This window comes from Podarcis pityusensis (genome assembly GCF_964106645.2).
Source record: "Podarcis pityusensis genome assembly, chromosome: 1".
NCBI lineage: Eukaryota > Metazoa > Chordata > Lepidosauria > Squamata > Lacertidae > Podarcis > Podarcis pityusensis.
In genome coordinates, this window is record NC_138028.1 from 31,022,367 (window position 1) to 31,049,581 (window position 27,215).

The window sequence follows — 27,215 nt, forward strand, 5'->3', positions numbered from 1 at the left end:
GGGGCTGCCCTTGAGACTGACCCAGAAACTCCAGCGGGTGCAGAATGCCGCAGGGAGACTCCTTACGGGGTCCTCGCCACGGGATCACATTCACCCGGTGCTATACCAGCTGCACTGGCTCCCGGTGGAGTACAGGATCAGGTTCAAGGTGCTAGTTTTAACCTTTAAAGCCCTATGCAGCCTAGAACCCTCATACCTACGGGACCGCCTCTCCTGGTATGTCCCACGGAGGACCTTACGATATTCAAATAAAAACATCTTGGAGGTCCCGGGCCACAGGGAGGTTAGGCTGGCCTCAACCAGAGCCAGGGCTTTTCTGGCCGTGGCCCTGATCTGGTGGAACGCTCTGTCACAAGAGACTAGGGCCCTGCGAGATTTAATATCTTTTCGCTGGGCCTGCAAGACAGAGCTGTTCCACCAGACCTTTAGCCAAGGCACAGTCTGACCCCCTCCTTCGGTAACCCTCACAGAACTCTAGCCCAATGGTTGCCATTAATTTGATTTTGAATTGATTTTAGAATGAAGTTGATTTTAGAATGCATTTGAATTAATTGATTGGGATTTTATGTAAATTGTGTTACTTTTATTGTTGTTAGCCTCTCTGAGCCCGGCTTTGGCTGGGGAGGGTGGGATATAAATAAAATTATTATTATTATTATTATTATTATTATTATTATTATTATTATACTAAGAGAAACGAAAGCTAAGATAAAGTATTATATCACACACTTTTTAAAGTTTTTTTCACACATGACACTGAAAGCCCTTTTGAGCTTCCTTGTCCTTATTCATGTGGCTATATGAAAGCAGAACAGCAGGCCCAGAAAAGCCCTCTCTGTGCCTTTGATTGCTTCATGACCCCTGGCAATGGCCCATGCTCAGTCTCTCAGACCCAATTATACAGAGCACTACACCTGATGGGTTTGCGCCTGCCACACAGGACTTAAAGGCACGAGGACTCTGCTTTGTGGTTTGGGGGTGGGGTGGGAGTGACTTCACAACTGCAAAAACAAGAGCTCTTGTGGACCAGGGCATGTGACTCCAGGGAAGGCCAGATCTATATGCTTATTGGATGCCTGCAGAATAAGAGGGAGTGGCTTTCTGAAGTTGGTGACTTTGGCCAGCGACTGAACACAGCGAGGGCGAAGTGTTGCCGCCAGCATCCCTTGATGCCCAAACATGTTGTACCCTCTGTAATACTACCAGTGCCTGGAATCGCAGCTATAGTCAGTCACACTAACTAACCAAAAGTAGGGTTGCCAGCTTTTTTTCCTGGAAAGGCTCTTTTACAACAACAACAACAACAAGAAGAAGAAGAAGAAGAAGAAGAAGAAGAAGAAGAAGAAGAAGAAGAGGAGGAGTTTGGATTTGATATCTCGCTTTATCACTACCCGAAGGAGTCTCAAAGCGGCTAACATTCTCCTTTCCCTTCCTCCCCCACAACAAACACTCTGTGAGGTGAGTGGGGCTGAGAGACTTCAGAGAAGTGTGACTGGCCCAAGGTCACCTGGCAGCTGCATGTGGAGGAGCGGAGACGCGAACCCGGTTCCCCAGATTACGAGTCCACTACTCTTAACCGCTACACCACACTGGCTCTCTCAGAAATGCAACAGCCTTTACCCCCACCTTCTGGATCCAGGGAGCACTGCTAAGTGTGGACCATGGGGAATGGTCCCCCAGTCTTTTACTAGCTGGGTAATTCATTCAGGGAAATTTGAATTGGGTGGGTGATCTGGCTAGGATTTCGGAGAAAATAAATCAAGGAGACAGGCTATCTGAAATATCGTGAATGGGGGCAACTGAAAGGGAATTGCATCAAATGTTTTAGCTGAGGCTGATGGGAGTTGTAGTCCAAAACATTTGGCAGACAGCAGGTAGGTGGAGGAGACCCTCTTGCATTTGTTTTCCTCTGTGGCAGTCGTTGAGAGAACACAGTCACCCAGAGACGGTGCTAGTTCTGTCTAATTTAATTTCAGTGGCAAAGACTCATCCTGAGAGCTCGTCCTCCTCCTCTCTGCTTCAGAGCTGCCAGAAAATGAATATTGGGAGCCAAGTTGGTGCTGAGGGCAGCAAGGAGCATCTAACTTAGTGGTTTGCCCACTCATAACACCTGGCACTGCAGCAACTGGCCCGGGCAGGAGAGCAAAAGTGGCAGCACTGGCAGGGGCCCAGTGCAGCTGTTCTTTGCCCTGTGATATGTCTAGCTCTGCTCAGGAACATGCCAGGCCCTGCCCTCTCAGCAGGGGCTGCTAATTGGGAAGGACAGACGCCTCATGCACACAGCGCTTTAGCAGGAATTAGGAGGGCAACAACAGCTATTGTACAACAAGTTTTTTTTAAAAAGTATAGACGGACACAACAACTGGCTTTAATGTTTTCGTTCCTGTTTCGACAGTAGCAAAATTGCTGACAGTTTGGCAGAACAGGGCTTGCTTTGACTGGCAATGGAGGTGCTGAAACCTCTTTTATAGCCATGTGTCCCATTTCACCTTCCAGAGGGACGCAGGTGGCTCTGTGGTCTAAACCACTGAGCCCCTTGCCAATTGGAAGGTCAGCGGTTCGAATCTGCGCGATGGAGTGAGCTCCCGTTGCTTTGTCCCAGCTTCTGCCAACCTAGCAGTTTGAAAGCACACCAGTGCAAGTAGATAAATAGGTACCGCTGCAGCGAGAAGGTAAATGGCGTTTCTGTGCGCTCTGGCACTCACCACAGTGTCCCATTGAGCCAGAAGCGGTTTAGTCATGCTGGCCACATGACCCGGAAAGCTGTCTGCGGACAAACACTGGCTCCCTTGGCCTGAAAGCGAGATGAGTGCCACAAACCCATAGTCGCCTTTGACTGGACTTAACCGTCCAGGGGTACTTTACCTTTACTTTTACCTTCCAGAGCTTTATTCCAATTACTCTCATTCCAGGAAGTTTAAGCAGCTACTGCAAAAGGCTTGGACCTTCTCTGCAGGTGCCCCAGAACTGTGGTGTGACCTCCCGCACTTGTTAAACACATGTTAGCCAGGGGGTAGCCAGGGTAGTGCCCAGCAAAGTGTTTATGAAGACCTTACAAAGGGGTCAATAGGCTCTCTGGTTTATTAATTCCAGAGGAATTGCCCTGTTTTGAGTTTCTTGCTGGAATAATGTATGAGTCTCCAGCAGCTTCAAAGACAGACAAAATTATTATGGCATAAGGATGGGGAACCTATGGCCTTCTAGGTGTTGCTGAATCGCATCTCCCATCAACCTGACCATCTATTGTAGGGTCTGGGGCTGATGGGAGTTGGGAGTCCAACAAAAGCTGGGGGGGCACTGGTTCCTCATACCTGGGAGTAAGAAAACATTAGACAGTGAGGGCAGATGGAAGTGAAATACAAAAAACAAGTCTGGAACCAGGTTAAAGCTATCTTTCCCCTTTTATATACCTACTAACTGAAAATTGCTACCCAGCTGATGACACAGACTCTAGTTCAAAAAAGCAAGCCTTGTTCCATAGTAAATGTGCAAGTTTCCAGAGGACTACAAGATTCCCTTTTTGACTATTATGAACAATGGAACACTTGACAATGCAGAAGGCAAAATGCACTGTGTTGCTTGTGTCCTTCTGGAATTTAACTTGCATTTGGTATGGGTTATATGAACTGTTTTGCTGCCAGTTCCCATGAGTACTGGGAAAGCAGGCTAGAAGTATTTTACATAAAGAAGCATCAGCTTTGCTTCTCACACGATAAAGCAGATTTACACAGGAGGAGGAGGAAAAAGAGCCACATGCACCATCCTGTGTGAAAAATGAAATTAAGGAACTGTTTCTTTTGCCACAATTAACATTCTGGAAGCCACTTCCACACTGCAGACTCCAAACTTGTTTAATTGTAGTAAATGGCTGCCACTGTGCTTTTCGCATACATGACAGGTGTACACTTTCCTTCCTACCTAGGAAGAAAGTATGACACGTGAGCTGCCCCCCTGTCTGCCTCCGGCTGAAGTGAGTCAAGCAGTCCCCACTCCCATACGCAGTCACTTTCAGCTTTCCCTGGATTTAAATACATTTATTTATGCAGGTATAAATATAGGCATAGGCATAGCCAATGTGTAACTCCCATCATCCCTGTCCATTGGGGCTGGTGGGAGTGGATGGGCACTACCCTGGCTACCCCCTGGCTAACATGTGCTTAAGGATGCAACAGCACCACTGAGATATGTAAACAACTGAGACTGACACTGATTTTTCCTTAGTAGCTGGTGTGACTGTGGCCGAAATTCCTCCCTCCTATATCAGAGGGGAGGCATCTGAAGGGAGCACTTGAGACAAAGAGATGGCTGAGAGTGCCAGCTCACTTTTCAGCTCAGCGTTCCTTATCCCTCAAGTGAATGACCCTACTATTTGTAAGCCTCTAGTTCTTAGTGTCGCCACTGCTGCAAATGAGCTCCACCTGATTAGGGTCAGGCCATTCCGCCACCATCGACCGACTTCACAAAGTATACACAAAACCCTCACGTGCGATAAAACTAACGGGGCAAGATACTGAACAAAGCAGAAGGCATGAAAGGTGGGTAAGTAAAAGTTAACATTTACTGAGAGATACAGGACTGAGTATTATGAAGGAGGACATACATGGATGGACATGGCAGTGGAACCCATGGGAAGGGCACAGGCCCATTTCCCAGCATGCCGAGGGAAAAGAAGGCCTGTTGCCGAACAAGTAACACAATGGAGATAACTGTGGCATATGTATTTTGTAACAAAGAGACCAGAATAACATACATTTCTATGGGATCACATCTAGTGATTATATAAATCCATATAGAGACTGCTGTATAAAAACAAAACTTTATAAAAATATAAAAAAGTGTAAAAATGTGCATTTTTTAAAAGCATGGCCTGGACAGCTGGGCTGTAAACATTATACTGAGGGTGTGCTTGTGGGGGCGCCTGCGCCACAGTGCCACAGGCAGGCCCAGCGATGAGGCAGGACTTGTGTCAAGTGTTTGCCGTTCTTGGTTTCTTTCTGGGGAGAGCACAGAGGGCTGAGGCAGGGTCCCAAAGGAGCAGAGGCTTGCGCGGCTCAGCCTGCTGCCAGCTTCCTCCTACCCTAGTTCTTACTAGTGTTCAAACCTTGTGTCCATGCTGATTGCCAACCAGAAGCTGTGGGGAGAGGGATGGCGGGGAAGCCACAGCGCTACCTCCCAGCATCCCTACCTGCAACACATTCCAGATTTGAGATGCTCTGCAATGGGTGGGGAGCTGGAAAATCCTCCTCCTCTGCAGCTGCCACGTCCCCTTGTGTTGAGCCTTACAACTGCAGCCACAGCTCCCCCTCTGAGCGTTTCTGTTGTGGCCGTTCTCCTCCATCCCCTCTATTTGGTTGGAGTGTGCAATCCCCAAGGAAGCTCACTGTGTTCTGGTTGCACCCATCTCTGGTGCGCAGTCCTTCGTACAGTACATGGAAGAGAGGCGCTCCAAGGTCCCCGGTTTTTGTCTTTTTTTGCCGCCTACGTTCTTTTGGCCCACCGGGACCCTCTCACTTCTTCTCCAGCTGCTCGAGCAGCGGGTTGGCCTCGTTCTCTGGGGTTTTGACACTGTCTGTCCGCACAATGCAGGTGGGGCGGTGGCGGTTCAGCATCAGGATCAGCTGCTGCCTCTCTTGTTTCAGCTCCTCGATCTGGGCCTTCAGCTCGGCATTCATGAGCTCCAGGCGTTCAGATTCCTAAGCAGGAACCAGAGAAACAAGGGGGGGGTTAATTTCTTGACCAATGCATTCAGAAGCCCCAGCATCACCTGACACACACACAGCTGTCACATGCAGGGGTCCTCTCCAGCTTCTTTCTGCAGCAACGGGGAGCCGGTAGCCCTGCCAACATTGCTGGACTGCAGTTCCCATCAGCACCAGCCTACATGACCAATGATCACGGGTGAAGGGAGTTGTAGTCCAACAATGACTGCAGGACTGGACTTGTAAAAGGGTATTGGGAAATGATCCATAACGAATTGGGGGGAAATGTTTAAAAGTACTCCCCTCCCCCCCCCAAAAAACCCCAGAGTCCTTTTCGTTGGGGATAATTCAGACTGAAATTCCCAAGTGTTAAAAAAGGCTATTTATGTATGCTACAACTGCGGCCCGTGTTTCGTTAGCCCAAAAATGGAAAACAAGAGAGGTCCCAACCAAAGAAGAATGGCAACTTAAGTTGGCAGAATATGCACAACTTGCAGATCTAACATAGAATAAGAGAACAAGAACAACGTACGTTTAAAGAAGATTGGAAAACGTTCATCGAATATATGGGAATTAATTGTGTACAGTGAAAAACGCTGGCAGCATTAAGATAAATTCAACAGTGTAAATAAGTTTTGATGGATGCAATAATGGAATACTGATTGGTATAGTTCTTGTAAAATATGCAGGGATTTATGATATGTAAAATGAACCATGGAAAGAGAAGTCACTGATATCTTAAGGATGTAAAATGAGTATTTTAAATTGTAGAACAGAAAATTTAATAAAAATTATATATACATAAACGACGACTGCAGGGCCACAGATTCTCCACCTCTGCCTTACTGGATTCGTACCCTAGTTGTTCATTGTTCACATCTCACACAGAGGAGTAAAACAAGAGCTTCCAACGAAATGGGATTTCCTCAAGATATTTTTGCCCATCTTAAAAGCATGCTCTGGGCAAGAAAATGAAGCTGTGGAGAGGCGGAAGTCCTTGTGCTGGCAGTGAGAAAGAGAGGGGGGAGAGGACGGAGGAGGAGGAGGAGGAGTTTGGATTTGATATCCCACTTTGTCACTACCCGAAGGAGTCTCAAAGCGGCTAACAATCTCCTTTCCCTTCCTCCCCCACAATAAACACTCTGTGGGGTGAGTGGGGCTGAGAGACTTCAGAGAAGTGTGACTGGCCCAAGGTCACCCAGAGGCTGCACGTGGAGGAGCAGGGAATCGAACTTGGTTCACCAGATTACGAGTCCACTGCTCTTAACCACTACACCATGGAAGATACGGTACTAACCCGCTGCAGAAACTCTGTCCTCTCCTTCTTCTTGTTCCGACACCGAGCAGCTGCTACTTTGTTCTTCTCTCGGCGCCTTTTCCTCCTTTCTTCTTCTTCATCTAGCTAAAGGGAAAGGCACAGGCACACCATTACAACCAGACAAAAGAAGCAGAAAAGGCAATGCAACAGCCTCCTTGAAAGAAGCTCAGGACAAAACCTCGGTACGCGCCTCTTGCATGGAGCTGTTTGGTTAAGTCCCAGTCCAGGCCTGCAGAACCCTAGCTATAAAACCACAAGGTTGTTCTCCCACAGGGTCCTCTTTTGATACCAGGTCACTGTAGTCTTCCCAGGATTATCTGTTAGGAAAACATTCTTCAAGAGACAGATAAAAGTTCCTGGAAGCTTCAAAGAAGGTTCCAGAGTTTTCTTTAGTGTGTGGGAGTAGCACTGTTGGCTTGACTGGCGTCAGCAGGAGGTGCAAATAAAGGGAGGAAGTTGCAAGCTGGACAAGGAAAGCACACACACACACCCTGAGTTTACTGAGCTGGAAAGATAGAGAAGGCGTGTAAATAGTTTGTATATATTTGTAATATAGATGCTTGTGTGGCCAGTCAAGAAATAAATACGCTCTTGACTGAGGACTTTGACTATGGCGACTGTTCTTGCCGTCTGCCTCCGGGGGAATTTTCTGCTATAAACAGTAAGACGAGGTTTTCTCAAGGTGCCACCACACAAGCAGAAAGCGCAGGTGAAGTGTGTGGGCGGTAACCTCCATTACTATTTGCCCTCCCTTCCCGGCTGTGTCAGTGCTTACTACTGCTGGCGCCTTTCAACCTCCTTTTGCCCCTCTGCTGCCCAACGCAGTCAAAATCCTTCATCACTTTCTGTATTACTGCATTTTTCTGCCAATTATCACCCTGACGTGTGGGGCAATCCCATTCACGTTCATGCAAAATCAGATCCCATGGAGTTCCCAGGTGCATGTGTATAGAATCGCAGCCTTGAGGCGCTTTGCCAAGATTGCAGCTTATAGTTGAGTCTGAGGTTTAATCTAGGAGGTGCACTGGCAGGAGCCAGCATAACATGTCCCACTAGTGCAGTGGGATTTGTCCCCCTCTTCCCTGAGTGTGCCCCCCCCCCCCAAATTGGCTCTGGAGTGTCTCAAGAACCCCCAGGACAGCACATGGGGGAGGAGGGGGGCAAATCCCATTTCATCGTTCTGTTGGGCAAGCTGACAGAATAAACAGAACAATGTTGAATTCCTCTCTCCAAGAGTGCTTTCACACGGAGGCATGCACGTAACACTGACCTACTGACCACAAAATATTTTTTTAGATGTTGCATAATTTTGAATATTAGGGAAGGGATGGAGAACCTGTGGGCCTCCAGTTCCCATCTGCTTCAGCTACCATGACCCATGATCAGGGATGGAGGACCACAGATTCCCCATCCCTGGGTGAGAGTGCCCATATATTTGCAATTCGTTTTCATTTCAGTTTCAACATTGGTACTTGTTATGCCTACCAGTGTGGTTGCTCAAGAGCGAACAGGCAAGATCCCCACTGGTCTTTTCAAAGGCTTTATTATTGGTGCAAAAACATTTACAGCACAGAACCTCTCAATTCCATGTCTTGCTCAGTCACTAGCAGAATCTGAGAGTGGGCGGTCCTTAAACTTTCCCCAGCAGAGTAGTCTCTTGACCCCTATCCGACGCCTCCCCTCTCTGCACGTCAACCTACTGCTCAGAGAGGGCGTGGCTAAAGGGGGAACCTGCCTCCCCCCCGCTTTGCTCATGCATGGTGTCTTGGCTCTCTCTTGCATCCTCCGAGCCCTGCATCCCTTCCCCACTAGAGGCGGGGCTTCCCTCCTCCGCGGTGGAAGTGCTGCTTCTCACGATCTTTGGAGGCTCCCTGTAACCCAGCTGCCCTTCCGCCTCTCGCCTCTGAGCTGATGGCAGTTCCCTGACAGTACTTATAGCACTTGCTAATTCGTAAAGAAGTCTTAACCTCCGCTCCTGAACAAAACATCTATTTGGTATCCAAACTCTTGAGGAAATAGCAAATTAATCTACCTTTTCTCCTCTGCTAATCAAAATAATCATAAATTACACTAACTGTAAAATAAATAATATTCATATTGTTTATTTTAAACTCTTTGCATCTCCAGCAGGCTAGTCCGAGCTTGCTGAATGGCATCAGTGAAGAGTGGCATCATCTGGGCTTCTTGTAGGCTTAGGGATGCTCTCTCCAGACCAGAGCATGGAGCCTTTAGGAACAACAGAAAGTATCCAAGGCTATCAAAAGATTAAGTGATTAAATTTTATTGGCTTAGAAGACAGATTAAATACAAACTACACCATTACCCAAATCCTCAATGCGTGTGCCATTTTGAGGATAACAGAAGAAATGAAAGCTCTCTTGAGAGTGAAAAAACTTATAGTTGCATAAATAAAAGCCATCACTAATTACTTGAAAGAAATACCAACCCTCATCTTTTTATAATAACTTACAGGTGTTAGTAGGGAGACTGGGGGTGGGGCTGAAACTAAAAAGACCACTAGCTTGACTAATTAATGGCTAAGCTTGACTAATAATGTAAGCCTATGTGCACTTACTTGTGAGTAAGTTCCACTGAATGCCGTAGGAATTACATACATGGGATTATTTACAGGGCCATTTTATTACAGTGGTACCTTGGGTTAAGAACTTAATTTGTTCCGGAGGTCCGCTCTTAACCTGAAACTGTTCTTAACCTGAAGCACCACTTTAGCTAATGGGGCCTCCAGCTGCTGCTGCGCCGCTGCCACGCGATTTCTGTTCTCATCCTGAAGCAAAGTTCTTAACCCAAGGTACTATTTCTGGGTTAGCGGAGTCTGTAACCTGAAGTGTCTGTAACCCGAGGTACCACTGTATACACATCCTACTCTTCCTCCAAGAAGCTTATGGCAACATGCATGGTCCTCCCTCTCCCCTCTTTTGTCCTCAAAACAACCCTGTGGGGTAGGTTAGGCTGAGATATGCATGACTGGCTGAAGCTCATCAAGTGAATTTAATGGCTGAGAGGAATAGATAGGCCTGAAGCACATCTAAAGAACATGGGTCTCAATTGCTCAAGTTCAACCCACTAATCACTCTGCCATGCTGGTTCCCTCTAGAGCTATTCCAGTACTACTACCTTGCTGTCTGAGGAGTTAGTAGAGGTGGTGAGATTTGAATTGGGACTTCCAGGCTCACAGCTCATATTCTTGGCTGTGACATTAGCTCTTTAGTGATTAAGCATTTGTTGACCAATCTGACAGTTAATTGCAGAAAGCTGGTAGGATGGAACAATATTTCCTTAAAGCAGTTTTGCAATTTCTTGAGAAAGAGGCTGGCTATGTTTGGATGCAACACTAAACCATAAATCACAGTTAAGCAAATTAGGCTCTGCATGCCGCTCAAGCTCTTCTGCTTACTCTTCCCTTTCTCCAGAAGAGAAAGAAACCATGCCTGGCACCACATTATCTTCAAGCTAACCACAATCTGAAGCCAAGGTTTGTTCTTGGCTCCATGGTGGTGCTTTGCTGGAAGAAACAAAGGACAAGGGCCAGTTAAGAAGCGGCACCAAGCCAGCCAATCCAGGGCTTGTTTCCCTGCTTGATCGATGGTTTGTTTCCCCACTCGACTTAGGGAGAAGTGAAGTGTGAACTGAATGCACAAGCCTGCAGCCTGGGCACACGCTAATTTGCTTAGCCACAACTTCTGGCTTCTGAACGCAGCCAATGTATGGACCCAAACGCACTGAACATGAAATGCAAGATTGTATTAAAGAGGTTCACAAGTACCTTTGGGACAAGCCCCCCCCCCCCCCACGTTCCCTGTGGCTTTTCATAGAAAATTAAGGCCACATTCATACCACACATTTAAAGCACTATGACACCACTTTAAACAGTCATGGCTTCCCTCAAAGAATTCTGGGGGCTGTAGTTTGCTAAGGGTACTGAGAGTTCTTAGGAGACCCCTATTCTCCTCCCAGAGCTACAATTCGCAGAGCTCTCTGGGAAGAGGGATTGATTGTTAAACCAACAAGTTCATTAATCAGTTGGTTGTTAGCAGGGAGTGGTAGTCAGATGAATGTAAGGTAGCCTTCCTAATGTTTATCCAGGATGGGGATAAGACGGAAATTGTAGCCAGGTTTCTGCAGCACGCAATGAGGATCCGTCAATGTTATACAAGAGTATTTTAAATGTTAGATGCCGATTTTGCCAAGTGATTTTATTGCACTGAACCTTTAGGAATTTTGTCTATATGCCAATAAAGGTTTGAGATTGAGATGAGTACAATTTAAAAAGTAAACACCATAAAATTCATAGCTTCCTATATAAAAAGAACAGTCAGTATAAAAACAGCAGTCAGTAGTGCCCCGGTTTCCAATGGCCGACACCTCAACAACAACAACAAAAAGGGAAAAAAGAAAGGTTCAACAAAACTAGAGGTGTGCAGCACACACACATGCCAAAAATCAGCAGCTATGTTTGTTTTCAAAGTTGTATTAGGGGCTAGAGTTACAGTTCATGGTAGCTGACTTATTCGATTCTCATTTTGGTGGGTGGGTGTGCAAAGGCCTGTGAACACTATTCCTTATGGACAACACAAAGGAATTAGCATACAGAAACAGCTGGCACCTGACAGGCCCTTTTTGAAACTCACCTCACTTTTCACTGGCTGGGGCCTCTTGCCCAGTTTAACCTCCAAGAAATGTAGTGGCGAAATCATGGCCCCAATGTTGCGAATGTCAGCATACTTCAGCTCTTCCGCTGTCAAGGTGGTACCAGGCAGCCCTGTCAAGTGGCCAAGGCCAGGCAGAGCGCCAGCTGTGAGGGATGGATCTGGAATCTGCCCGGGCATCATAGCAGGCTATGCAATCCCACAGCCTGGAGAAGAGAAAGAGAAAACCACACATCACTATGGGAATCTGAGCAATGATAATCCAAAAAGGCAAAACAAATCATTCTGAAATCTTAAGGAAAGAGAGTGTAGATGAGGAACATGATTTGTCTGTCTCTGCTTAAATATCTTGTCTCAGGAAATCCAAACTATACCACATTGGAATCCTTGTGCACAATGTGGCAGAGACATCTTCCTAGAATGTCACCCAGAGACTTTGGAGGAAAATCAAGGATAGAGAACCTTTGGCATTCCAAGTGTTGATGAACTACAACTCCCATCCTCCCTAGCCATTGGCCATGTTTGTTGGAGCTCATGGGAGTTGTAGTTCAGCAACATTTTGGAGGACCAAAGATTCCCCACCCCTGTTTGAGAGGAACATGAAGCATTCCTACCTGCTTCACAGGGAAATAGCTACAAAAAGAAGACATTCTATCAAGGAGCCAGGTTGACCCAGATAATCTAACATGCAAAGTCATGATAATTAGATATTTGCATATGTTTACGTAAGGCGAGAAGCCTTTATCACTGCTAAGTAAAGGGTGAAGAAGGTCAGTGGACAGAAAAAGAGGTAATTATTGACTCCTATGCCAAAGGGCAATAAAAGAAGCTTTATGGAGTTAACGCTTTAACAGACAGGAGGCAATGATTATCTAATGCAGGACTCAGCAATAATTATGAGCTTAAGGAAGAAGGCAGAATGGCAAGAAAGAAGTTAGCCAGTTAGTTACACAGATTGCTTAAGACTAGGAAGTAGTGCCTCTAGATAAAACCTGTAAGACAAATGATCAACCTGAATGCAAATGGTAAATATAAGGGCGTCACCACAGAAACAAACATCCTTCCCATATCCTATTTGGTTATGTTGCTGAGAGCAGCCTGCCACAGGAAGATTAGTGATAATTTCTCACAAAATACCACCTTAGATAACTTAGGCTAAAAACCTACAACGAAAACAGGAAGTAAAATAAAAATTAACTTCATGGCCAGGAATAGTGATTCTACGCGGAGACTGAAAAAAGCCACAAAGAATTCACCTGTGATCACAATCTCCATATGAGAAAATGAAAGGGAACAACTAACTAACTTTCCACATGGAGTGAAAGTTAAGAAAAACAGAGTGATGTGTTTTCTTCTTTAGAGAGAAGAAAATTAGTCTGAAATTAAGATAAGAGGCCTGCTGACTGGCCGAATGCATTGCAGGATCTACTTGATAAAAATTAATTGCCATTAATACTATTTGATGTGACTGAGAATACATGCAACACTTTCTAAAGAACATAGAAGAGGTAAGAAAAGTCAAATTTTAAGGGTTGCCACTGGGCACTACATATAAATAACATTTCATAGAACCTCAGAACACCGGGCAGAATGCAGCAAAAAATTAAGCACAAAGCACACTGATATGTCATTAGTTTCAATACAGCTCAGGTCAACATACCTCCAGAGTTAAGTACACAAACAACATAATTCTGTTTACTGGAAATAATGAGCAACTAGGTACTTAAAAGATTTGGGGCACAGGCCCATAAAGTACAAAATTGCAAATGCCCATTTAGAAATAATTACTGGAACTGAAATTTTCACAGAAGGCAAACCAAACCTGTCTATCCAATTAACCTCAAATCAAGTATTTTTTATCAATGAAATTTCAACCCTCCACCCCAAATCAGTAGCTCCTTTTCAATTACAATTTACAATGATTACAAACAGGTTTGAGAAAAATGCAGGGTGGATGATAGAAGTAATCAAAGCCTCTTCACAAACACGCTAGTCTAAAAATGGCTTTTAGGCCAAAATGGAGATTCAAAAAGTTTGACAGCACGCTAATGAAAGTTAAATAAGCCAAGGTCCAATCAGGGGGTTGGAGTCCAACCCTAATTAATCACTTACACAGATCCAACTCCAAAATTCAATCAATTCCCCTTCACTTAATTACCCCCATTCAATCTTCATCAACCCTATTAATTAAATTCAAAATAAAACAAAGCAATTGTACAATTCTGTTTGGGCGGGGGATTTCTTACTCTGAGGTGAGGCTCAAGATGGTAGCCACCAGGTGGTGGTGGTCTTTGTCATTTTTTAAAATACCGTATTTTTCGCTCTATAAGACGCACCAGACCACAAGACGCACCTCGTTTTTGGAGGAGGAAAACAAGAAAAAAAATATTCTGAATCTCAGAAGCCAGAACAGCAAGAGGGATCGCTGCGCAGTGAAAGCAGCAATCCCTCTTGCTGTTCTGGCTTCTGGGATAGCTGTGCAGCCTGCATTCGCTCCATAAGACGCACACACATTTCCCCTTACTTTTTAGGAGGGGAAAAGTGAGTCTTATAGAGCAAAAAATACGATAATTAACTGAAGTGTCAGTAAACAGACTATTTCCAGGGTCACTTAAGTTGTAAATTTTTGAGACTCACTTTCTTTCTATGCTTGTAAGGTATTTTAAACATTGTTTTTAACATTGCATTTTCATTGTTGTAACGTGCCCTGCTGCTTTAGGATGGAGGGTGTGCAAATAAATAATAATAAGTTGATTAATTCACAGATAAATTAAAATCAATACTTTATTGACTAAAAAGCTGTTATCAGTCACTAGATCTAATGCAGCTGTCTCAGCGCAATTCTCTGCATTCACGTTCCAGGGTGTTCAAATACAGCTTGCTCCCAAGTACATGCAGGGGTGGCCCGGCCCGTTTTGCTGCCAAAGCCTCACTTTCCAGGGTCGTGCAACAGCAGCAGACTTCCTATGAGATCTCATGAGATCTTGCAGGATCTCACCAGGAGCTGCTGCCACCGTTTCGCCTCGCTTCTCCAGCAGCCACAGCAAGGGCACCCATGGGTGCGCTGTTCTGTGGGATTCTGCCTCTGCTCGCCTCATCGGTGAGCTGGTCCTGAGTTTAGGATTACAGTGGTACCTCAGGTTAAGAACTTAATTCGTTCAGAAGGTCCATTCTTAACATGAAAATGTTCTTAACCTGAGGTACCACTTTAGCTAATGGGGCCTCCCACTGCCGCCGCTGCACGATTTCGGTTCTCATCCTGAAGCAAAGTTCTTAACCTGAGGTACTATTTCTGGGTTAGCGGAGTCTGTAACCTGAAGCGTCTGTAACCCAATGTACCACTGTATAGCCTTGGCTTTTTTTTATCAACTGTGTTCATGATAAATACACTTTTGCCCTCTAGAAATCAGGCAATTACTGTACTAATTCTACAGACACCACCGTGGGTGTCATATTGCCGCCTTTCGTATTTTGGAATAATCTTTGTATTCCCCAGAACACAAAGCTGAGCGATTTTTGAAGGGTTTTTGGGGGGGAGAGGAGTTCTCCACTTCCTCACATTTGTGTTCTTGTAGCCTTTTAAAAAGAAATAAACAACTTGGGGAAACCTGCTACCTCTCTGATAGCAATCAAACTTGTCTTTATCCAGAATCGTGCAGGTGATCTCCTCCCTCCCCTGTGTGCTACTACATGCACAGTTTACAAACCCTGTCATTTCTCTCTCAACTCTATATACAAGATGTGTGCTTCTTGTATGGGATAACAGTGGCCAGAATCTTAGTAGCAAGAAATTGGAAAAATACAGCAATACCTAACACGGCAGATTGGTAAATCCTAATGGTAGAATACCTGCAGCTAGCAAAGACGAGAGGAAGGATTAGAGGCCAAACAAAACAAATAGTCTATAAGGATTGGAGAATTTTTAAAGAATACTTAAAAAATTACGGTATAAAAGGAAACTTCTTGGCAGAATTAGACTGAACCTTGCATTGTATAAATATAAGTTTGTAGGGAAGTTAACAGAAACTATATAAGAAATATGTAACTGCGGTATAAGATAATCAACAGATAAAGTACAGCGAGACTACCGGTAATTGGAAGTCATTTTTAATTTCTTGTTTTACAAGTTTTACAATCGTTCACATCGTTGGGAGTACAAAGGATGTTAGTTATCATAATTGTGTTGTTTCACATATTGCTACTGTCTGATTGTCAATTTATAGTTTGTTTATTTGATTGTATGTTTGTTTGTCTGTTTGCTTTCCTGGCATAAATGTATCTATTTTAAAACAATAAAGATATATACATTCAACAACAACAAAAAGAGATGTGTGCTTCTGTGGTGGCTAAGTGCACATATAGGGCACAGACTGGATTAAGATGTTATGGGCTGGATACAGCTAGTGGGTCCTGCAAGCAAAAGCCCACACAAGGATTTTGCAACAGGGCTTTCCCCCAAATTTTCCTCCTCCTGCCCCCTGCCAAATTGGCGGGGCGAGGTAGGTGGGTTGGAAAACCCCAGAACAGTAGCTGTGGGGACGGTGGGAGAGGGCAGAAGGCAGGGATGTTGACAGTAGGTGGAGCCAGAACCAATGGCAAGCAGACCTAAACACAAAGACAGGCAAAGTCAACTAATTCTGGTTCAAAAGGGCTCATTCAGATTTCCTTTTGCGCTGTTTTCCAGGCACAGGTACGCACTCTAAAGCTGTGTGTCCAAGCGTGTGGTTTTTTTGTTGTCGTTTCCTGATGCTTTCCCTGGGAAAATCCACGTTTTACCGCTGAATCAGAGCAAACGGCAATCCATGGGAAACCCTACTGCTGTTTGCTTCGATTTAGCAGTGAAACGCTGCTTTTCCCAGGGAAGGCACCAAGCCGAAAATCGGATTCAGAGCTTTAACGTGCAGGCCTGTGCCTAAAAACAAAGGGAAGTCTGGATGGGCCCTCATTTGACTAGTTTTGCCCCAATCCTCCTCTCAGCCGAGTTCTACAAAAGCAACATGGGGGCCAAGGAGGCAAGGTGGACGGGGGTTGGCTGAGCTTGGTGGGGCAGTGCCCCACTTGCCCAACAGGCCCTTCTCCATTGAGGAGTCTTCCTTTATGCTCCCTCAGGACAGAACTCTGCAGTTTTACGCTTAGCATTCTGGGAAATGCCTGGGAAAAATGAGATGCCACGTTAGCGAAATCAGGAGGAGATATGATTTGCAGTAAGCTGACCTTTCCACTAGAAAGTAAGGCGAGGTGAGAAAATGCTGTACTTGAATTCTGGGCCTGTTCAAAACTCCTTAGACACACTGTTAACATTTCACGTTCCTTACAGAGAAACTTGCACAAATGGGGGGGGGGGAGATGAATATGACCAGGGTCTCAGCTACATTAGTCAAAAACAGTGTTTTGAATGAGTTATAAACATGTAACACCAGATGGTGCTGGAGAGCAAAAAATATATATATGTGGTTTTCCATAGCGTGTTTTTATCTTTTGTTATAATGATTTAATTTCTGACTTATTTATAGTGGGCTTTTCCTGTGTGTAGACCCACCCCAGGTTTCGGGGCATCTTTGTAATCTGCCTAGCAACATCAAGCCCTTAATTAATTATGTGGTAAAACACGGAAGGGGCCTGGAATGCATGTGTGACTCTTTCCTGCCAGCTGAAATGCAGCGCCTGCTTCCTGTAGAGGGAAACTGAGAATCTTGATTCGCCTCAGATGTCTGTTCACTTCCGCTAGGTTGGCAAGAGCAACACACACACACACACAGAGTATCTCACAACCTGCCATACTGGCAATTTTAAATAACTAAAAAGAAATTAAAATGTGTGGGGAAAAGAAAATCTGGCCATAAAGGTGGTCCAGAGTAAATTCATAGTACATTGCTTCTGCCATATGGTAGGCAGTTATTAAGATTAGCCCACTTACATCTTGGTTTGTATAGCATGAAGCCTGCTAAGGACAGTAGGAAAGTGTCATATATCAGGCCAGACTTGATATATTGCCTGATTGTGACCGGCAACAGCTCTCTAGGATCTGAAGGAAAAAGGAAGATCTTTCACGTCACCTGCTAGTCAGGGCCAGCTCAATACATTTTGTCACCTGAGGCAAATCACAAAATGGCGCCCCTGTCCCTGCCAGGGAAGAAGCAGTAAGTGAAGAGCTACATAGGGAACAAGGAGGGAATAAAAATCAACATCAGGATCTGCTGTCTGTGTGGATTCTGCCGCCTGAGGTGGTTCCCTCACCATGCCTCATGGGTGGGTCAGCTCTGCTGCCAGCCGATCCTTTTAAAGGTGATGCCCAGGATTGGAGATGGTTTCTCCTAAAAGCAAGGCATGTGCTCTACCACATATTCAGTGACAAAGCACCTTCTTTGCATGCAAAAGGTCTCAAAAGTTTAATCTCCAGGTAGGATTGGGAAAGATTCGTCTGAAAACTTGGAGAACGACTGCCAGTCAGTGTTGACAATACGGAACTAGATGGACTCTGTATAAGAGCAGCTTTCTACGCAATCCCTATGGGATGGCAGCTGATTTAAAGCACATCTGAAGCCTGCCTGTGCTTTTCTTACCAAAACTGCCTTTTAAAACCTCTTCATGAGGCCCTGGATTCCAGAATGCATTCCTGCTGTGGAAATGCCATTTTAAAAAGTGGTTTTGAATGGAAATACAGAGGCGGGTTCACCTCATGCCTTCCTTTCAGTTGTGTCCCTCTCCACCTTTACAGCAATCTGGCAGCAGATTCCTTTCTGACACATGGACCTGTGGCTGTCATGTCTATTTTGGCCCCAAGAGGATCAACACACACACCTCTGATAGAAAAGCCCATTTTGGAGGCAACAAGTCTTTTAATAGAGTATTGCCCACAAACAGAATCACCTGGAGGCAGAAAAATACGAGTATCCCCTTTCCAGGTTAGAATTTATTCTGGAAGTGAACGGTAACTTTTCCAGTGTGAGAGGAGGAAATTTTCATTTAAATACAGTGGTACCTCGGGTTAAGTACTTAATTCGTTCCGGAGGTCCGTACTTAACCTGAAACTGTTCTTAACCTGAAGCACCACTTTAGCTAATGGGGCCTCCTGCTGCTGCCGCCCCACCGGAGCACGATTTCTATTCTCATCCTGAAGCAAAGTTTTTAACCTGAGGTATTATTTCTGGGTTAGTGGAGTTTGTAACCTGAAGCGTATGTAACCTGAAGCGTATGTAACCTGAAGTACCACTGTACTCTCATATATATATATTTTAATGGCCTCTATTATTGTTGAATTATTAATGGTATTTTTATGCCACCCTTTCTCATAACTGAGCTCAGGGCAGATGGAACCTCAGAACCTCTAAGTCGCCTAAGTTTCAGAACAGATTTTGTTGCTCACCTTGCCAACTCAGGCCTAATTCATACTTACCTGGGCTGAAGAACCTGTCGCCCTCTAGATGAAAGTTGGGGGTCCAAAATCATCTGGATGGCCACAGGCTCCCCCATGCCTTCTGTAGAACATTTTCACACATTGGGGCAGCAAGCACACATTCCCACTGTTGGAGCACATGCATGATCTCCCTCACCCCTCTTCTCTATTGGAAGAGAGAAAGGTTGCACAAAATGTCTGAAGCCACCAGAACCAGCCCTCCACATTGGAGGGGAGAACATGCCTGCCTGCAAAGAGGTAAGTGAGTGTTCTTCAAATTGGGATCCTCAGCTGTTGTTGGACTACAACTCCCATCATCCCTAGCTAGCTGGACCAGTGGTCAGGGATGATGGGAGTTGTAGTCCAACAACAGCTGCGGACCCAAGTTTGAGAAATATTGATAGACCTTAGTTTACTTTTCGGTGCTCATCAACCGCTTTCTACCTCATCTGCATCCAAAGAAGGAGACCCTTGCCTACCAAGCTTCATGCCAAATAAATTTGGGGCTGGCTCAGAGGTTTTCTGTTCACTGCTAAGGCAGAGGGTGGATACTTATAGCAGATTAGGAGGTGGAGCCAATATTCACTCCAAGATTTACAGGCCTCAGACCCAGCTGCGACATAAGGAAATGTACAGAAAGCCACCAGGTTTCAGATCCTACCACCATTGCTGCCATGACATACAAGACCTTAATGAAGTCTTCTTGCCTACAGGAGTTCTCCAAGGCCGTTCCTTGTATCTACAGCACAGCCAGCATTGCACGATGTCCTTATCAGACATCTTCCCAGGCTCCCTAAACCCTCACAAGGTTTCACTGCCAACACCTGGAGCCTCCTAGTCTTCCTTGCTGTGGTTGCCTGTTCATCTGGCATCTCCAAGAATGAAAGCAGTGACAAGAGTGAGGCAACTGGAACAACAACAGTCTCCTCTTTTCTACTTTCCCGGCCTCTGGAAGGGCCTAGTTGGAGGGCAGCGGTGATACTGGCAAGAAGGAAGCATCTGGGGACATTTCCCTAAGAGACATCCAAACCCTGGAGCCAAAAGTAATGTAGAGGACGTTTCTTCAAGGCCTTTTAGTTAAATGGTTGGAAACAAGTTACTTCTAGGCTTACTTGACTGATGAAGTTGAACACATTAACAGAAGAACACAACATTTTGGAGGTCCCAGGTCGCAAGGTGGTTAGATTGGTCTCAACTAGGGCCAGGGCCTTTTCAGTACTGGCCCCGACTTGGTGGAACAGTCTGTCACAAGAGACTAGAGCCCTGCGGGGCTTGCCATCTTTCCGCACGGCCTACAAGACAGAGCTGTTCCTCCCGGCCTTTGGCTTGGACTCAGTCTGACCCTTATGTTGCCCTCCCCTTATGGTCTTGATCTATCGGCTACTTTTAAAATGAGGCTGCATTTTAAATTGCATTTTAACCTGTATTTTAAATTGGTTTATTTCTTCTTCTTCTTCTCCCCCCCCCCTTTATGTTTTTACTGTGATTTTATTGGTGTTAGCCGCCCTGAGCCCAGCTCTGGCTGAGGAGGGCGGGGTATAAATAAAATTTTTTATTATTATTATTATTATTATTATTATTAGATCAGGCCAATGGCCCATCTAATCCAACATCCTGTTCTCACAGTGGCCAACCAGATGCCTGTGGGAAGCAGGATCTGAGTACAAGAGCACTCTCCCCTCCTGTGGTTTCCAGCAACTGGTATTCAGAAGCATTACTGCATTATTGCCCAGCCCAGCCACCATAGCTAGTTGCCATCAATCACCTTCTTCTGTCTAATCCTCTTTTAAAGCCATCTAAGTTGGTGGCCGTGACTGGCTCCTGCAGAAGCGAGTTCCATAGTTTAACCACGTGCTGTGTCAAGAAGTACTTTCTCGCATCTGCCTTGAAACTTCCAACGTTCAGCATCATTATTTCAACACCAGCAAATATACGAGCTCAGCCTAGGATGCCAGCAAAGGAGGGAGGAGGACAAAATCCTAGGGGTGGGGTTGGGGGAGCACCAGGTGTCTTCTGCAGGCAGTGCCATCTTACTTGGGCTAAGACCATTGTGATGCAGACCATACTGCAATGAGGAAGTTGCAAGCATTTGTGAAAGGGATGAGATATTCCCTGCAGGCAACAGCAGCATAAAATGTCAGAGGTTACAGGGCAAAAGGCAGCCAATTTGCATTTCATTTCTCCAGGAATTTCGTTAAACCCTCCAGTGCACGCCAAGTAATCCCCAGACAGCCAACTGTTGCCCCTCGCAAAAAAATAAAAGGGCGGATTTGGACTGCAAGCCCTATGTCCTGTCTCCCCCACCCACGCAAATGGGCATTTTAAACTGTCAGGAACTACACAAAGAATCTGACATCCTAACAACTGGTATCCCAGACGCCCCCACAGGCTTGCTGAGTCCCAGTGGAGATCTCTGGCAAAAGCCTGCAGATAATTTTCATGCAGGCTTCAAGAAACAAGTTGAAAAATTCCTAGCCTGACTCAGTGAAGCATTTGTCTCTGCTAAGCTCTCCAAGCCCCAACACACACACACACACACTGAGAGAGTTTGGCAGTGGTTGTGTTCCAGGGCTGGTAATACAAGCCATGAAGCAAGCTGCCAAGACAAGCAACAGAATGAGCCAGGCCCCATTTCATTGGCCACCATACGTTGCATATGGCCCTGGAACCAGCCAAGAGAGTGTTCTCACCCACCTTGAGGGCATAGGAGACCCTGTGTTTTCAAATACACCTCCACAGGGCCTTCATTAAAAGGAAAATGGAAACATAATGTGGCTCTTGCTTGCTCTTTTCTTTCTCTCTCTCTCTCTCTTGGTATTTCTCCTTCCTCTCAATTTGATCTCCAACCTATTTCTCTACAACCAGAGGCAGAGAGTGGAGAAAAGAGATTGCTGCTGTATAGAGTGGAGCAGAGGATTGTGGCTTGAATTCCCACTTTATGCCCGACTGCTAAAGCTAGCTGAAGACTGCCTCTGCTTGCTTAAGACTCAAGAGACTCCTTTCCTTTGCAGGTTTAAGAGAACTGGAAGAAGAAGGAACATCCATTGACTAAGCACATTTGCAACACCTGGGTAGCAAAACTACAAGAGCTCAGACGGAGCGGAGATCAGTTCCTTTTGCATTATCACATTGCGCAGACCAATGAAGTGAAGAGGAAAACAAGCTGTCTGCAGAAGAGAACCATGTTGCAAAACAGAATGAAAATCCCTTGGTCCCAGTCATCAACAAAAAAAACATACTGCAGTACTTAAGAGAGCCTCCCTCCAACCTGGTGCCCTCCAGATGGAACGACTGCACTCCCATCCTCTGACTATTGGCCATACTGGTCTGAGACGGATGGGAGCTGGAAGTCCAAGTCACCAGGCTGGGGAAGGTTGTCCTAAGCCAAAATTATGCACTTGTTATTATTATTTGCCATTTGTGGATCTGGGCCATATATTCATCTCAATGCATTCATCTCCATAATCATCAGCAAGACTGCTCTATGTGCATAAAAACCTTGCTGACTCAGAATCTCCTTTAAAGTGTAAGAAACAATTTCCTGGGTCATATCAAAAGGCCCATCTAGTTCATTCAGTTTTTCTGTAGCAGCCAGTGAAACACTGACACAAAAAATTGGCTGTCCCAGGAAGATGTGCCTCATGCAAGTCTGCAAAACCATAACCTATATGCCCTCCTTAACATGCCAGAGAAGGCGTGGCTAAAGTAACAGACGTGCCCAAAGCAGTGAAACTTGCAAGCTTGAGGAATTGCTTTCGTAGCTCCTCTAGGCAGCGCCTAATCCTACTGCCTCAGATTAAGTAACAGCGGGGCATCCAAGGATGGCCCAGTCCCAGAGGCGAAACATCTACTCGCACTATCCATTCAGCTTCACACAGATAGGCAAATAGAGGGGGGTGGCAGGAGCCGGTAATAGGAACACACAACAACAGCGACAACAGAACTGTACAGGAGAGCAGGCACTTCTACCTTGTTCCTTATTATATGGTCAGTGTACATGACTTACCCTTCCCTATCTGCAGCCCCCTGGGCAAATTCAACATGCTCATTGTTTGAAGTCTTTCCCATACTGTTGTGGGAACAGAAAAGCCTCCACCAAGCCCATCAAAACTGTCCGCACTCGTGTCTGTTTTCCCTGCCTGTTGTAGCCAGCCTACAGAGCCCACCTTTATCGAAGGCTCCTGGGGAAACTGCTGGGGGAGTGAGGGCCTTGTGGGCTTCTCTGGCATCTCAGTAAAGCGTGTGGCTGGGGACAGGGAACACAAAACAGAGCAAAAAATGGAAAGGAAGGAGAGAGGTGAGAGATGTGGGGATGCAGAGGGGTGGGGAAAGAGGAGGGGCAGCAAAAGGTGACAGCAAATAAACTCTGGTTGTGCAGAATAAGAGAGGGTTCCCCACATTAAGGGTGCAAAAGAGACAGGGGAGACAAAAAGGGATTAACAGCAAATATGTTAAAAATAAAACAAAAATCTGTTTTTCTACAGTGTGGCTGTCTTCACTTAGTTAACATCAAGCAGCTCTTGAAGTAACCCAGGTTGCACCCACCAGTCACCTCTGACCTGGGGCACCTTACGCATGCACGTGCACATGATCAAGCATGCACACCCACACACCCCATGCCCCCTTCTTGCAGCATACTCTAATCCAGGGATGAGGAGGTTTGATCCTCCACAGACTGGGCTACAGCACCCTTCATCCCTGGGCACTGACCACACTGGCTGGGGCTGATAAGACTTGGAGTCAAACAACATGTGATTCTTAATCTCTGGGTTATGGGTTCGAGCCCCATATTGGGCAAAGATTCCTGCACTGCAGAGGGTTGGACTAGATGACCCTCGTGGTCCCTTCCAACTCTACAATTCAATACAACGTGTGGAGGGCCAGTTTCCCTAGCCATGCTCCAGTCCAGCCTTTCCCAACCTGGTACCCTCCATACATTTTGGACCACAACTCCCATCATCTGGAGGGCTCCGGGTTGGGAAAGCCTGCTCCAATCTACCTACTGATTATTTTAAGATCCTCCTACATAGGCCTTGGTGCATCAAGTTTTATTAGTCTACCTTCAGGCCCTTTTCCAGCCCAAGATTCTGGGTCACAATGAGGTGCTAGGAGAGCACCCAAAGGAGAAGCCAGCAAGGGAGAAAACTTCCGACGGATCCTTGCGGTTCCTACACAAACATCCATGCTGTAATAACTCCGCATCAATTAATCCAGAGTAACTACAGCCCCGCGGTTCTGCCTTCAATCCCGAAAGCCATCAGATCATGTTACAATAATTCCCCAATTGCCCCACAGAATGCCCTGGAGCTGCAAGGAAGTCCCGCTCTTTAGTTACCCGGACTATCAGGGCAGGACGGCCAAAGGCAGCGGTAAGGCTCGCGCAATCCGGTAACGAAAGGACCCCGGCCGATGCGTAAAGGGCTGCGATCCCCGGGAGAAGCTTGCGCTCCACGCGCGCGCTGCGTTCCGGAGCAGAGGCAGGCCCAAGCCGGATCAGCCCCAAGTCAGGTCCGAGGATGATCGCAGCCCTCGCGTGCGGCCAGCCCGGAGCACCGCCTCCGAGAGAGAGCTCTCGCGGTCCCGACCCCCCGCGCCCGCCCGCCCGCCCGCCTCATCTCCGTACCCACCGAGCTGACGGCAAAGGTGCCCCCGGGGCCCGGCTGCAGCGGGAGGCGGTTTGCGCGCTCAGCTCCCCTGCAGCCGCCCAGCTCCGGGAGCGGCTGTCGGCCTGTCTCTGCAGGCCCGTCGTGCCGAGCGCAGTCCGGTCCCGGGAGGTGTCTCCGCGGCCCCGGGGACGCCTGGGCGGCTGCAGCCCCCGCCGCCGTCACTGCCAGTCGACTCTCTCCCTCGCCGTCCCTCCCGCAGGCTCTGTCGGACGGCTGGGTGGGTTGCATCAGCCCCAGTTATATAGCGGCCCCTGGGCTGCGGGGAGGGGTCGGGAATGCGGAACCGGCCGGGCTGCCAGCTCCAGACGTCAAGGTGGGAGGAGAAGAGGGGACCGCAGAGGAGGAGAGCGCAGGCCGGGGGGGCGGGACCACTTGCACGGGCAACGCGCGGAGGATCGCTCGCCTGTTCCCGCCGCCTCCGACTTTCCTCCTTGCAGAAGACAAGAGGCCGGAATGGATCTCAGCCCCGGAACCCCTTTTCAGAGCCGGGGATCAGCGGCGCAAACGCAAGCCAAGGCATACATCATGCGAGTGGGCGACTCTGAGCATGTGCAGAATGCCTGCCTGCAACTTTTCGTTGCGTAACATAGCTGGGGAAAGGCGGCGAGAGGGCTTCCAGGTCAGAGGGCGTGACTTCCAGGCGGGCTTCAACCCCAGGATCTCCTTCCCTTTTTTTTTAGAAAGAAAGCGCGGGGCTGGGGAAGGGGCGCCCGGGGAGCTTCACGAGTGGCTCATGGTGATGATGCAGCGCAAGTCTTGGTCTTCATGGTATGGATGACAGCACGGTGGTGGTTCGCCATCCAACCAGAAAGCACAACACGCAATTTTGAGCGCCAATGTGATGCCAGGAGACACGCGCAGCCAAGATATATGTCCTACAGGGCATGTCCGAAGCAAGATGCTACACAGATCAGGGATAGGGAACCTGTCGTCGTCCATCTATTGTTGGATGGCAACTGCCATCAGCCCCTGCCAGTAGGTCAGGGATGATGGGAATTGTAGTCCAATGTCTGAACAGCCAAAGGTTCCGTACCCTGTTATAGATTATCCAGAGGTTAGCCTCACGGTGTGTTTGACAGCAAATAAATCAGGAATCTGCAGTTGTTGTTTTTTTAAAAAAGTTTTTGTTGAGTTTTAAACCAATAACTAACATGTATGTGAACAACCATGTAAAAGTTGAATATAGGAATCTGCAGTTCTGGTTCCATGTCTAGGCTAGTGGTAGGTCCCTGGACCTTTCAACACACTTTTAATATTGAACAGTCTACATGCATTAGGGGACTTGCAATGCGTTTAAATTTATGGTGACTTATCTCAAGAGCAAGCCTGCTGAATCAGGGCAAAGGCCCATCTTGGCCAGTCTCCTGTTCTCACAGTGGCCAACCAAATGCTGCGGAGCTCCTCACAATCCCTTGTAGTTTTAACCACCTTGAAGAACTTGGTATCATCAGTAAACTTGGCTGCCTCACTGCTCACCCTTAACTCTAGATCATTAATGAACAAGTTAAGAAGCATGGATCCAATAATGATCCTTGGGAGACTCTACTTTCTGCCAGCCATTAGGAGAACAGTCTATTTATTTGTTGAGAGCCAGCATGGTGTAGTGGTTAAGAGTGATAAACTCATAATCTGGTGAACCCGGTTCGCGTCTCCGCTCCTCCACATGCAGCTGCTGGGTGACCTTGGGCTAGTCACACTTCTCTGACGTCTCTCAGCCTCACTTACCTCACAGAGTGTTTGCTGTGGGGGAGGAAGGGAAAGGAGATTGTTAGCTGTTTTGAGACTCCTTCGGGTAGTGATAAAGCCGGATATCAAATCCAAACTCTTCTTCTTCTTAAACTTATTCAGTATATTCAGTAGTACTCAAGAGAACAGGATGCTGGAGGTACTTTAGCAGAAGCATTTTGAATGCCTATGGGCTTCCCCAGACAGCCTGCCTACTGAGCATTCATATTGACTTGCTTGCACAAAGCTTACACAAAGATTAGACTATGGTGAGTCTTTATGGAGCATTTGTTCTGATTTGTTTGTGGGCCAGTTACACAATAACCAACATTCATCCTAATTTGCTTGTGTGGTGTTTGTGCATCTTCCCATTAATCATTCATCCACCCCACAGCTTTCAATGCATTTCCTTGTCACTTTCCTAGTTGTAAAAGGCAATTTTTAAAAAAGTGGATTGCACACATTTAAATTTCTGGTATGCACTCGAATCCCTCCCCCAAAATGCTAGCATTCTAGAGGAAACCTAAGTACACATAGTCAACTGGATCACCTCTATATGTTTGTTAACACTCTAAAAAAAACCCAAACAACCCTCTCCTCTAAGGCTAAAAAACCCCTCAAAAAGATTAGTGAGACAAAACTTACCCTTGCAGAAACCACGCTGGTTCTGCTTCAGCAAAACTTATTCTTCTGCATGTTTGGTAATCCTTTAACAATGCTTTCCACTAGTTTACCCAGAACAGT

At 46.5% G+C, this 27,215-nt stretch overlaps 1 protein-coding gene across 2 annotated transcripts; it reads right to left on the reverse strand.

Annotated features, from left to right (window-relative positions):
* Positions 1-4,540: 4,540 nt before the first annotated feature.
* JDP2 (Jun dimerization protein 2) lies at positions 4,541-25,337 on the reverse strand. 2 transcript variants are annotated; one of them, XM_080977199.1, is made up of 4 exons: positions 25,150-25,337; positions 11,667-11,890; positions 6,997-7,101; positions 4,541-5,693 (listed from the first exon to the last, which is right to left on the reverse strand). In XM_080977199.1, the coding sequence occupies exons 2-4, from the start codon at positions 11,865-11,867 to the stop codon at positions 5,508-5,510; spliced, it is 492 nt and encodes a 163-aa protein (XP_080833325.1). In that variant the 5' UTR covers positions 11,868-11,890; positions 25,150-25,337; the 3' UTR covers positions 4,541-5,507. The 2 variants fall into 2 exon arrangements, with proteins under 2 accessions (XP_080833325.1, XP_080833324.1); XM_080977198.1 differs by lacking the exon at positions 25,150-25,337 and adding an exon at positions 24,708-25,097.
* Positions 25,338-27,215: the final 1,878 nt, after the last annotated feature.

Bases quoted from the DNA above. Each gene is read 5' to 3' on its own strand.
- JDP2 (XM_080977199.1), bottom strand. From the start codon at position 11,867: ATGATGCCCGGGCAGATTCCAGATCCATCCCTCACAGCTGGCGCTCTG. The intron at 7,102-11,666 runs GTGAGTTTCAAA...CTTTCCCTTTAG, and splicing joins CCCAGCCAGTGAAAAGTGAG to CTAGATGAAGAAGAAGAAAG. The intron at 5,694-6,996 runs GTTAGTACCGTA...GTTCCTGCTTAG, and splicing joins GGACAGAGTTTCTGCAGCGG to GAATCTGAACGCCTGGAGCT.